Below are 13,369 nucleotides of genomic sequence, written 5' to 3'. Positions count from 1 at the left end.
CTCAACAATTACGCAAAAAATCATTAAAAATGGGAATAGCTGTTGTTAAAGACTCCTGACAATGCAGCGCACTTTAATAACTACCCCCATCAACCAATTTTCCTCCTGCAGTGTCTACTTGGGTGGAAGAAATCTGGTTCTCGTTCCCAGCAAAGGTCCATGTGGATTAGCCACAGATGGACACCTTCCTGAAGGCTTGATGTTGCTTAGAGATGTAAGAAAATGGCTCTCTCTAAAAGGAGGAATGGACAGGATGTAGGAGAGGGGGAGAAAAGTGGGGGAAACAAAGTCAATTAAACATTTATATCAATTAATACCAGCACGATAATTCATGAAGCACGCGTGCACGCGCACATGCCTGGCCTTCCGCAGCTCCCGGAATGGGGGCTGCGGGACAGGAACCACTTACGGTAGTGGGGCTCCATGTAACCATTCCTGGGGTCCATGGCAAACACAGTCCCGCGGTACGGCACAGAGGGCTCAGCCAGGTGCGGCAGGGACCCATGGATCTCCTTCTTGATCAGTGAGGCCCTCTCGTCACTAGATGTTGAAGGCTCCTCGCTGATCTTGCCGAGCCCCTGGACACTCTGTGGCTGCATGGTGACTGCGTTTCTTCTCTCTCTGTGATAGGTCTGCCCAGGACTTTCATCTTCTAAGGAAAGGAGGAAAACGAAAGCTCCGTGAGCCACTGGAAGGAGTGATTCAAAAACAGTAATCAATTAGGTCTCCCTCTCTCTCCCTCCTCCCCAAAAGAAGCCTATTTCTCATTCTTGGCAACTTTGAAAGCTACACCATGATGGGATAGTCTCCAGGCAAAACTGCTTATGAATGAAGGTCCAAAATACAAATCCAAGGATGGGGGGGGGGGGGCAGGAAATGAGCCTATTAAGTTGAGATGTAGGGGGTCAGCAAATTATCATCGCCAGCTTACAACCGAAATCTGCCAGGGAGGCTTTTCATCAGGGACTTGCCAATATCCCTGCAGGTCCCAAGTGGAGCTGGAAGCTCTGCCAGCCTGAGGCTGTGATGTCCAACTTCCCCCTGACTGTCTGAGGAAGCTGGGCCGCTCAGGTATCGGGGCTGCTCAGACACCCGCTGAGGCTCTGGGTGATCTAGGGATCAAAGGGCCCACAGTGATCCAGAAGTTTTCCCGTTTTTGTCTTTTTAGGTCTGTAACCCACTGGTTTACTGGAGCTTGAAATGGGACAAAAGACCCACTAGTTACAAAGGGATAAAGGTGCCAACCGTGGAAACCTACAGTGCCCTTTGCAAGTTACTTCGCTGCAACCCACAGAACATTGCTGAGAACCAAGAAGAAAATGGAGCAAGACTGTAATTCCCAGGGCAAGACGGCTCTGTGGGTGAGGCAGGCGTCAGTTGTGCGGATACGGGCACATGTTTTGCAGGGGTCCGGACGCCGCTTCAGACATTAAGAAACAGCTTTCTGAAATTCCACACACATTCAATATTCCCGCCTCCAGTATTTCCATTCCCTTTGATCCATAGGACCTTCCCATCGACCCCATCATGGCTCTCTGGGAATGGGACTAGAGGACCTTTTCTATAAGAGCAGATCAAAGAACCCACGCCTGAAACTAAACCAAATGAGTGATCTGAACCCACAACAAATGGGCCAATTCATCTGTTAGAATCATACACACATTCTAAACTACAAGCTCCCAAACAAGTTCTGCAGTTCATCAGCAGACTGTGTTCTGGAAGGTCCGTGCTGACAGAAGCAAAGCCATTTGCGCACGGCTTACACACCTAATTTGAAAACGAGTTTCCATTCTTGATCTTAAATACACATATATGTATGTGAGCGATAATGCTGTTGTGCATTTCAGATGGACAGATTTTGAACACGGTTTATCCCAACATATAAACTTCTCTTCAAAGTATTGCATAAAGCAGTTCTATCTGGCCGAGAGCCCCTAAACAACAGAAAAAGTATGCTTTAGTAGATTCATGGCTGTTTGTACAAATTCAGAAGCAACAGCTATAAACACGGGCAAACATGAATATATAGACTATAGTCACGACTACTGTTCTGTGCTGACTAATGGCTTGAACTACCCAAAGCAACTTGAATCCTTCTGCCTCTGTCTGGGATTTGAAGAAATAAGCAATTGTTGTTTCAGCCTAGCAAATGACTTGCAGAACAGAACAGACAATGAGGTATGCTTTGGTCTTTACAGTGAATTTGCTGACTGCTGCAGGGAAACTGTGAAACATTACTTTAGCATTGTTTTGTGCAGATCTTCTCCCCCAAATCTTGTAATTATGGAATAGATTATGAGTTTAATCTATCAAGTAACTACTAAACAGAAGGAAAAAATCAGTGTAATCCCACACTTTCCCACATCGATCTTTACAAAAGCAATTCAAAGCCCATGCTTTTGTTCATTTAAAAACAAACTACCAAAAAAAAACAAAAAACCAACTCACAAAACCCTCCATTTTTATTTTCCCTTCTGACTAATCCTTGTAGGTGCCACTCCAACCTCATACTTCATTAGCAGTGAAGTCGCAGGCTATAGAATCAGGGTTTGCAAGAGGGTGTCAAAAACATTAAACCTCTTAGTCAGTTTTATAAAAATTCCTATAACCTGCAAATGGTCAACGTCATATTTTCCACTAATTTGCGCCTGTATTAAATCTTTATTTCAAATTTCAACCTGAAGTGAACTCGTGGCACTGAGGTGCAAGTTCTGTAGGATGGACCTTCATTTGGAAAACCCGAAAGCCCTCCCCCAAGAGCCGTCTTGACACATAATTAGCATTCTCTGGTTAATGAACAACCAAGCTCCTCTGCTAATCTGTTCCAGGTTGAAAACAGGATTCCCTTGACTTAATCTTCCTAGAAGAAATTAACTTCTCTTCTCTTCTCTTGGAACGGCATCCCCGTAATAGAGTGAGTTTCTTAGAAGCCATGCCTTCATGATGAGCCACTGAATTCCAACTTCACAGTTGAATAATTGGGCCTGGTCTGAGCAGAGCCCTCCCATGCCCCACCCCCAGTCTCCTGGGAGAAGGAAGCAATTGGGGGGCGGGGAGGAGTGGAAATGGGGTGTCTTTTCAGCTAAGTGATTTTTTTCACAAGTACTAAACTTTTATTATTTTCTTAATGAGAGTGATACTAACGTGTGACTACGCAAGTTATAACAAGGAATAAACAAAGTTCAAATAGTTATACAGGAAACCTTAACTCATTGCTTTAGTAAACTGCAGGCAAGAATGTTCTGAGTGTGCAAACTTTCATCACACTCACTTTTACGACAGGCGATGCCAACACACTGTTTACCCACCCCCTCTCTCCTCGCCAAGAAATTCCAGTAGGCAACTATTTCCTGAAGTTTACCTCGTGTACTAAGCTGCTTCTCGCTTCTAACGTGCACTCAGATCAAACCCTGACAGTACACACGCTCCAGAATACAAACAGCTCTGAGGCTAGAGAGCACGCTCTCTGCAGTGAAAAGGAAACTTTCCAAGCCATATTCCTGCCTGCTCTTATAAATTTAGCAACCACTTCAGTAAGCCAAAAGAAGAAACTGTCTAATCTTGTTCAGTTGTGCCGAGTTGTTCAATAAAGTTTGAGAGTCAGTGCAGACAGGCTACGCCAGGCCAAATTATTGACAGAAACATACTGTTCACCATGGCAACAAGCAGAAGTCGGCTGCAAAAATGTAAGCCAACAGCCCACTGCTCCAGGAGCATCTGCCAATGGACTTTAACGGCCAAACACAGGCAGGGGGCTGTTCCTGCTTCTCTATGTCAAACAGCTGCTAACTCGGGGGTCACACGGAAACATGCAATTCACTAAAAAGTGTCAGAAAAAAACTATTTTAAATACTGTCATCAGAATCCCTCTTTGGACCTCCTTCCTTCTGTACATCCACGCTCGAGTGCAAGTTAACAAACTCCTGCCCCCCGATGGAGAGCTGCCCAAGCATCGCATTTTACAAACTGTCCCAGATTTTTCCAAACTCACCCAAAGGCAACCGACATCATCGAGTCTTAGTGCCATGATCGCTGGAAACTCAAAAGTTGCCTCCTTGCAAACACCGCTCAGATCACTGACAATGAAGCCTTAACGAAACCGTGTGGTGAGAAGCTGGACTCGAACACACGCTCCTGTGCACTTACTCGCAAACACCTGCACGATTTCTCCTCGCAACCCAGGAAGCAACGGCTTTTTGGCCTGGACCTTGGATAAAAGTTTCAGACGATTCTTCCGGTATAAAAATAAAACCCTGCGCTGCATCACCAACCAGAAACATCTCCTGCAACCCTGGCAAAATTAGCTGATGAAGAGAGCTCACGGTGCACGTGGTTGCCTTTTTTTTTTTTCAAATTAACATCGATTTTTAAACTGTTCCCTTAAATCCCGTTTTAACACCATTACTCCTCTCTTCCCCCAAGACAGAGAAGACACAGAGTATAAGACAACGGGCAATACTTACAACTCGGACCCCAGGCTCTGGCTAGCTACTTTCTGCAAACTTCTCTTGGTGGGCTTTCTCTAGTGTGCAGACCCTCTAGGAACATTCTCGGTGTCTCCCTGCCTCCCTCGCCCTCTCCCAGGCAGTGCCGCTCCCATTAGAGGAATTAAAAGTGGTTGGAGCCATGCTAAATTTAACAAGCTCATTAGTATTCTTTCTGAGTGCTTCCGAGTGAACTCTCTCTATTCAAGCCGCTCTCTCCAGCAGAAGGGTCAGGCGGCTAATCATTAAATCAAACTAATGTCACCCTATCACAATCAGCCCGAGAGAAGGAGGGTTTATTATTTCAGTTTATGCTAAATAAACGGTTTTACAAATGGTCCCCAAGCAAGGTCAACAGCAGCTTCAATTACAAGACAAACTTAACAAGAGTTGCTATAAACCAAGTACTCTGTATTGACTTAAGAACAGGCTCAACTCCACATATTGCCACTGGCGGGGTTGTACCGGAATGCATATTGTAAAATAAAGGAGCTTCTTTCTTTGCCAGAATTTGCGACTGCACAGCACAGCGACTCCTCATTCACCTGTCTCCAACCAGCTAGCTGCTCAGCTCAATTCACCCCACACAAAGGCTGGAGCCCAGACCTCAATGGACCGAGTGAAACATGTTCAAAACTAGGCTCTCTATTGTGACTGAATTTCTTAACATCTTTTCAAAAAGCGGAGAATGCCTTGAGGCTAAAGGAAGAAACAGGCTAATGGTGAATTGGGAATTCTGAGCAAATTTCAGAGCCCTTTCCTCCTAGCTTTTGAGGTTGAAAGCAAGCTCTTTCCTTTCAAGTTTCAAAGTCCTTTTTCCTCCCGCAGTGTCACAGAAGGATTTGAAAAGAAGGTAATTGTGCTCACAGTCTCCCTGATCAGAGCTTACGTCCTATTTCTGGTATTTCGGAATACTTCTTGCAATAATAGTGCATATAGCTCAATCCCTTAACCGGCCTGCACTCTGCAATTGCTCATTAAATGAACAATTGCGGGTATAAAATGCCTTTTATGTTCAAGGTCTGGATATAAGATAAGCATTCTAGGACTCTAAATTTGGTTTACTAAGGAAACTCTCCATCATTAAATTACAAAACTGAAGTCAGAATATCAGGCTTTCCCAGAAAAGTGGCACTCAGGTTTCGGTGAGCCAAAAGGAAAGGCGGATGGGGGCAGGGGGGTGGGGGGAAGGGGTGAGGGGAGGAGGCAACAAAATGTTAAGGGGAGAAAAAAAAAAAAAAAAAAAGACTGGATGCTCAGATTTCTAGCTGAATAGGCTTCTAACAGGAGAATAGTATTTCCATGTTTCAGAAGGTCTGAGTGTGTGAAACCTCACCATTTCCATACTGAATGATTAATAATAAAGTCATCTTCAAATGGATTAAAACAGAGGTCTGAGGCCAGGTCAGGATGCAAATGACGATGTCGATGTCGGACCCCTCACAAGCAAACATCGCCCCCTTCCTTAAGCCAAGAAATAATCCTTTACCCCCACACAGTGCTATAATCTCTGCCATCTCATGGGGTCCCCAGAACAGTCCTACTGCAGCAGGACGAGGGGCTGGGTCCACTGTCCAGATCAGAAACCGGCAAGCAAGGGACACAAGAAGAGTCCCAACCATGCCCTGCTGAACGAAGCCACTCAGCCCTGTTAATGGGACAGGGGGTCTATTTGTGAACAGGTTTGGGGAGTGACACCTGGAGTCTTTAGGCACTCCCAGCCTCGGCCACCACAGCCGTCGCCAAAAGAAGACAGAAAGTAATTCCAGTTTTGTGCATAGACATTTTCAAAACTCCGCTACTCCCCCAGTAAGTTTTTGTGAATGTAACACACCCTTGGGAAGCACCCAGGGGGCCCGAATGACAAATCAATGGTGAGTCATCTGACCTCGGGGCCTGGGTACCATGAGGCATCCCAGCAGCACAGGCGTGAGACGCACACATGCCCTCTGCCCGGCCCTCACACCCCACTGAGGCTCAGCCAATGGCTTTTGTGCACTACAGCCGCCTGTGAAGTGTTTCCACCAGCCTGGGGCCCCACCCTCCCCTTCTGAGCAAGAAGCAGAGCCCAGGTTTCTGCTTTCCTCCCAGGAAATCGCCTCGCTGTGTTTGGAAAGAGCATTATTTCATGTTTTCCTATGATGCGTCTGTTGCGTCTTGTCAGCTTTACTTCTTTGGTGATTTACATTTCGACGTTCTCTGAATAAAGACCCGAGGGACCCAAGTCCTCGCCTCCCTGTTTCGGAATTCTCCTCCAAGACTTTGACCAAAGAGAGATCAGAAACGAAAAAGGGAAGAGGCTGAGGAGATTCAGAAGCATCGCAGAATTGGACTGCGAAGGAGGAATAAAGTTCCCGTAGGTTTTAGAAGCACAGTCTTGCCTCTTTCCTTCTAGACTGCAGCTAGGTCTCAGCCAGGGGCTGCTCCCTAGAATGTCTGGAGCTTGGCTTCCAAAGGCAGCGAGCGAACAATGCCTTCTCTAAGAACATTTCCAATGCCCTTGGGGTCAGACATGGCCCTTGAGCGGCTACACATACATCTCCCATTGACAATGACTGATGACAGAGGGAGTGGCCCAGATGGATCAGGAGAGAGCACTCCGCTTTGTCTGCACCCTTTAAACCAACTGCAGGGCCTGCAAGACGAGGCCAGCAGCAGGATTTGGAGCTCTGGAGAAATTCCAGTGGCAACCCTCCCCCTAAGATTATGGCATAGCTCTCTCTTCCCGCTTTCATCAAGCAGGATGTCCCAGGTGAAAGGAGAGAAAGCAGAAAATGCTGTCCTCAGAGGACGGGCATCTTAATGTGTGAATATTTCTAGAGTTCTTCTGCCGAAGAACAGAACTTAGTCTAGATCAACCAACTTCCCACCAGCCCGTCACCAGGGACTATCTCCTCCAAAAAAGCAAGTCAGTGCTCAACCCAAGGCTGATTTCTCACCTCCCTCCCCACTACTCCGCTCAGAGTTCCATGCGACTTTAGAAGGGGAGCCGGGGACAGAAGAAAGCAGGCAAGGAAGGCAAAATGGGAATTCAGATCACCTAAAACACCAAACCTGCAATGGCTGTTAGTACCGCTCCAAGCCCAGAGTTCCGCACGCCCAGCGAGCAGCTTCCTGCCTTCTCCAGAGACGATACAATGAGGGCTCCTTGCCCATCTGGAAAATCACGAGCTGATAACGCTATCAGCTTGTCTGAGGCCTCACCAGGCATGCCCGGTGGCCCACAGGGCTTCCGTTCACTCTCCTCCGTGCCTCTGACCCCCGACAAATCCGAGGTCTATAACCCTGCTCATCCTTGCTCCTGGGCATTGGAGACCAGGACAGCAAGGTGTTCCTGTGACCTGGGGAACGCTACCCAACCTGGTGGGGCGTTTAAATCCAAACCCAAACCCAACAGTACTAACCAACTTTGAAAGTTCCAGACAGAAGCCACAAGCCAAGTCCCGCCTACGCCAGGGAAGAGAAAATAAAACAGATGAAACAGAACCCTGAGGGCCCCTGCAGGCATTCCTGTAAAAGGGAGGAGGAGATCTTCCTTATTTTCCATGAGCTTGCGAAGACCCTTCTTCGAATGAAGGATTCTAAAATGTCATGAAGCTTCTTCTATTAGCCTGCTATTAGTTGCTGGGCGCTGCTTACACAGAGTGAGTTAATTAGTGACATCAAAGGCAGCACAATAAATTCTCAGGAGGGCCAAAAATTTTTTTTTCTTTCCGTTTAATAGCGCATTTATGCCTATCTGTGAGTAACAGTCTCACGAACATTTAGGCATTAGAGATGTGTTTCATAACTTGGTTTTCATCTTTTAGAAGCATGAAGAGCCTCTCCTTCTCACTTTGCACAAACAGACGTGAACGGTGCGGATTCCAGAAGACTCACAACCAACAGTTTACCAGAAACAACGAAATGCCTGTTCCCAAAGCCGGAGCGTGCAGGTCACTGCTGCCCGCCGTGTCCTCTGATGGGACAGGTCCTATCACTCTGGAGATCCACCCCAGCCCATTCAGCGGGAGGACTCAAAAGAGCCTTCTCTTCCTTTAAAGGCACGCAAGAATATTCTGGCAGCACTTTGGAATGGTGGCTTCCAGGTTTGCACCCCTCCTCCACCTCAAGATCAAAGTCCCATTCCCTAAACTTTGTACCATTTTTTAAATTGCAAGAATGAACACAAATTTAACTGGCTTCATCTGCTGTGTTTATGATGCATGGTTTTTGTTTTCAGAAGACTGCATAATGAGAAAGCCTGAGCATATGGCGGTATTATATTTTTAATAAAATTTTAAAGACCATGCTTACTCCATTGCAGAAATCAGACCCTCCTGGAGAGCACATTTAAATATCAAGAGAATATCATTACTGTACCGAAATGAACCAGAGGCTCCATCCCTATGACAAGATTAGGGGAGGGGAGCAAGGCTCACTTTTGCTGACTTAGCCTCTGGGCAAGGCCAGGTGGTGCTGGGTCAGGTTTCTACAACAGAAGCTCCCTCTAGCAACCACCCACTTTGACCTCAGCTATGAAATGTGTGTTTGAGAAACGCAAATTAAATGCATTTGGATTCTTTACAATTTTACCATAGGTAAGGCAGGAGACTGCCTATCCGGCCTGCTTCACTCAGCCATAAAAGTCGGCAAGTTTGTATAACATTTTCAAGTAATGGCTCAGATACCATCTTAGGAGTGAAGCAGGAAGGGCCACAAAACCTAATCTCTCCAGAGCACATGTTCTTGGTCATAGCCAACACAGGATGCTTTGGTACCCGCTCCCCTGGTCAACTGGGCACGGTGGACACCAACTATCCCGTGAGACTGAGAACCAGGACACAAGTCAGACCTTTCTTTTGCCTCTGTTTCAGATTTCTAGGCACATTCAGGAGAACCTAACGTCCCAACACTAAGGGAATGCATTTTTTTAAAGAAGTCCCAGTAAGAACAATTAAGGAAACTGAAGACCAAATTCATCTACCTTTCTAAAATACAAGTAATTTTGTTTTCGCTCATTCTTCCTACCAGTCTCTTTTCTCAAAAGCCTGCCAACTTAAATCTACTAACCACTGACCAATTAATAACAGCTAACATTTTCTTACTATGAGGTTGGAAGGACGATGCTTGCCTGTGTCGCTTTGTCATCACTGTAACTTGATTAGAAAGGCACCGTTATTTGCCAGATGAGAAAACTGTGACACAGGGAAGCTTGGTTACTTACCCAGATCACACAACTGCTCCTCAGGCAGAACCTAAAGCCCACGGAGTGAGAACACTAAAGCCCACACTTAAATATTTGGCTACTGGACCTCCCTACTCAGTGATAAATAAAAAATAAATTTGACTTTTGGTCCAAAATTCAAGTTTGTATAGACCTACAAACTTCATAACTACCCAACTCTGCTGCTACAGGATGAAAGCTGCCATAGATAAGACCTAAACCCATGAGCATGGCTGTGTTCCGATAAAACTTTATTCATGGATCATGAAATGTGAATTTCATATCATTTTCACATGTCCCATTTAAAATGTAACAAACCATTCTCAGCCCATGGTCTGTATAAAAATAGGTAGCATACTGGATTTGACCACAATGGAGGCAAAGTACTACCCTAAAGGAACATTCGTCCTTTCGACACAAAACTTACATCCAGAAAACAACTGGGAACATTCCAGTAAAACTGTAAGAGCAATATTATTGAGTATGAGGAGAAATACTGAGAAATATTCATTTTCTCACACTATTAAAATATTTCCACAATTGGCCAGGTGATTCCACTTCCAGGATATATTGAAGGAAAAAATTAGCAAAGAAGACAATGATTTATATTCAAAGCTGTTCATCATAGTGTTATTTATAAGGAAAACTCATTAACCAAATGCCCATTATCTTATTTGATGGCGTATGGTCATTGACTACAGTGCATGCAAGGATTTTAACGAACACAGAATAGAACTGTACTGATTGGCAAGAACTGCTCCGAGGCCCTCTATGCCAGTCCTAAGAGGTAAGCGTGATTGCGATTTGTGTATGTACAAAAGCTAAGGCACATATGTCCAAGAAAACACAGCTAGACAATGGCAGAGCCAAAACAGAATCTAGAGCCCATTCACTCACCCGCTACCATGCTTCCAAATTTCTGGAGGAAGGAATCGTAGGAGGAAAAGAAATATATAATTATTTCTACACAAAATTCCTAAGTTGAAAAAAAAAAAAAAAACCCTTAAAGGAAATGTACCAAAACAACATGAAAATACCTCTATGGATTAACTTTTTTCTTTATGTTTCTATATTTCCCGCCATTTTGAAATGCAGAAACAGCTGGTTTGTTTACTTTTACTTCTATCGTAAGTATGACCTTTACAATAAACCTCTAGAGAAGTCCAAATTAAGTTCACCCAGATTGAAAAATTATCCCACAGATTTAGCTCCTGAAGTCTTGTTTCGAAATATTTATTCCACCTCTTAAAATCCAAGTGCCTGGCAGGCTTTTCGTACACCTAGTAAATAACTCTTAACACTGACACTGAGCTGTACGGAGATTTCAATAAACTTGTTTATTTACAATTATAGGATTATTTTTTTTAAGATTGATTGATTGATTGATGGAAGTAATCTCTACACCCAACGTGGGGCTTGAACTCACGACCCTAAGATCAAGAGTCACACACTCTACTGACTGAGCCAGCCAGGCGCCCCTAAAATTATATGATTATTTAAATTAGTCCATATCTATACACAAGTGCCTCCCAAACCACACCAAATGCCCTAACCTCCCTCCCTGCCAAACTTGGTAACTCAGCTTTCACCAGACCACGCCTGAAAGGTATAGAGGGGAAACTGCATTTTAAACAATCATTACTACCATGGCTAGTGCTCACACTTACTGAGCACTTATAAAAGCCGGGGTGTGTGCAAGCGCTCCGTCTGTGTTAATCCCTTTGAATGTTCACAGGCCCATCAAGTATGCAGTCTCATCACCCTAGTTCTTCAGGTAAACATCCTGAGGCTTAGCAAGTCTAAGCAACCCGCTTGGAGTCATACTTCAGGTAAGTGGCCAAATCGGCATGACTCCCATCTATTGTAAATGACTAGTAACCCCTGCAAAATCTCTACTGCAAAGTCTCTACTGCAAAGCCCTTAGAACACTGATTTGCTTCCCATTTTTCTATATGTATGTGGGAAGATTACGGTCATTGTGAAAACTATTCTACCTCTCCCTGTGAAAGTTATCAGGAAAAGATACTTCAGACTGCAATCAAGTGACCCGTTATCTTGCCATAGTGTTTCTGGGTTCTGAATAGTTAGCAATTCTGCCAAGGCATACTTAATACTGTCTTCTGTAGGATTGTGTTGCAGACTTGGATGCAAAAAAAAGTCTGAGTACTTGGTTTGTGTTCAAATTAACAACAGCTCCAACAGTTAAAGCCGTACATAGTTTATGGAAGGGGGCAGATGTCCAATAGTTAAAGAAGCATATGGTTTATGGAGAAAGGGGGAAAATTGGTGCTTGGAAGCAGCTTCGCTTGGATTATTTACCAACAAATGAAAGGCCCTTCACGCCGCCCCCAGAGCATACTCCCCTCCCACAGGCTGCAGAGGAACGCTGAATGAGTCAATAAAATCAGCGACACACTAAGCAGGGACCTTCTCCCCAACGAAAGATGATTATCGAATTACGGCAAATTTAAGAAAGTTTTCTCTTTTTTAATCAAGAACAAAACCAGACTACTTCTTAAAATGCACTATTAGGAATTGTAACTGTTCCTAAAAGTGCCAGATATATTTCCATCCATGCAATATTAAAACTAACAAGCGTCTTTTCAATTTCTTTTAATGACAGGGTATGCAATAAAAATACAGCAGTGCTTCATTTAGCCAAAGGAGCTGAAGCAAAAAGAAGCAAAATAAATAAATAATAAACTTACATGGGCCACTTACCAAAAATAAAATCATTTAATTCAACCTTTTACAGGAGGTGCGTGTAGCATTTTGAAAGCAAAAATTCTCATAACACGAACCTCTCCACTTAAAAATCACTGCCAGGGGCTGGAACCGGGGCAAGATGTTATTTCTTTTTCAATTTATTTTTTAATGTTTGGGGATTAATGACATCAACAGCCATGTCGTATAATAAGGCAGCACGGTGTAATAAAATGGGTTAGAAAACGAACGTCCCACACTTGCCTCCAGCCCTTCATCGGTGTGTGACCCAGGGTAACTTGAAATATATCAGACTGTCAGTTGCCTTAGGTAACAGGCAAATAATAAAACTTGCCCCTCGTACTTGCCAGGGTCTTCTGAGGGTTAAAGAGTATATCAAAAAGGATCTATATAAACTATGGCATTTATGAATGCCAGGCACCAGCACTAATCCCCTCATTATCTGTTTGATAGCAGCACAAAGCAGGGGGGTGGGCTGCAAGTGCCCCAGGCCAGAAGCTAGGAGGCTGATATAAGGCTTCCCCTTATATCAAATGATACGCCAGTCCGCTCCACCAACCTACTGCATGAGATGAGGCAGAAAAGTGCTCCAAAATCCACCCCCCCGCCACCCTGCCCGCCTGGGAGCAAACCAGTGCGTACCTTTACCAAGAGCCAGGCTACACATCTGTAGCATTTCTGCTGTTTCAGAACAAGATTCAAGTTAATGACTTGTAATTACAACTGATCATCTCTTTCACTTACGTCTTTGATGTACCTTGGGTCAGGCTCATAATCAACATTTACAAAGCATGCCTACTTGAAACTGGCACTGACAAGACTCCTCTCTTCTCTACTTGGTTTTCAAAGATGACTCAAGACACTTGAACCTTCCTAAGAAAATCACTTTTTGTTTCTCCAAGGATGATATTTACTAAAAAAGAGTACACAAATTCCTTGAGGGTGACGGTTGGCC

The 13,369-nt window shown here is 44.5% G+C and overlaps 1 protein-coding gene across 3 annotated transcripts in view; it reads right to left on the bottom strand.

Annotated features, from left to right (window-relative positions):
• Positions 1-13,369, bottom strand: part of GLI3 (GLI family zinc finger 3) — a 281,034-nt gene that overhangs the window by 192,515 nt on the left and 75,150 nt on the right. For all 3 annotated transcript variants that reach the window (XM_049641305.1, XM_049641306.1, XM_049641307.1), the window contains one exon: positions 410-652. In XM_049641305.1, the coding sequence (XP_049497262.1) occupies positions 410-652 (243 nt within the window). The remainder of the gene's footprint in view (positions 1-409; positions 653-13,369) is intronic.

The sequence above is a fragment of the Panthera uncia genome, chromosome A2 (assembly GCF_023721935.1).
Source record: "Panthera uncia isolate 11264 chromosome A2, Puncia_PCG_1.0, whole genome shotgun sequence".
Classification (NCBI taxonomy): Eukaryota; Metazoa; Chordata; class Mammalia; order Carnivora; family Felidae; genus Panthera; species Panthera uncia.
This window is presented reverse-complemented; position numbering and strand designations above follow the sequence as displayed.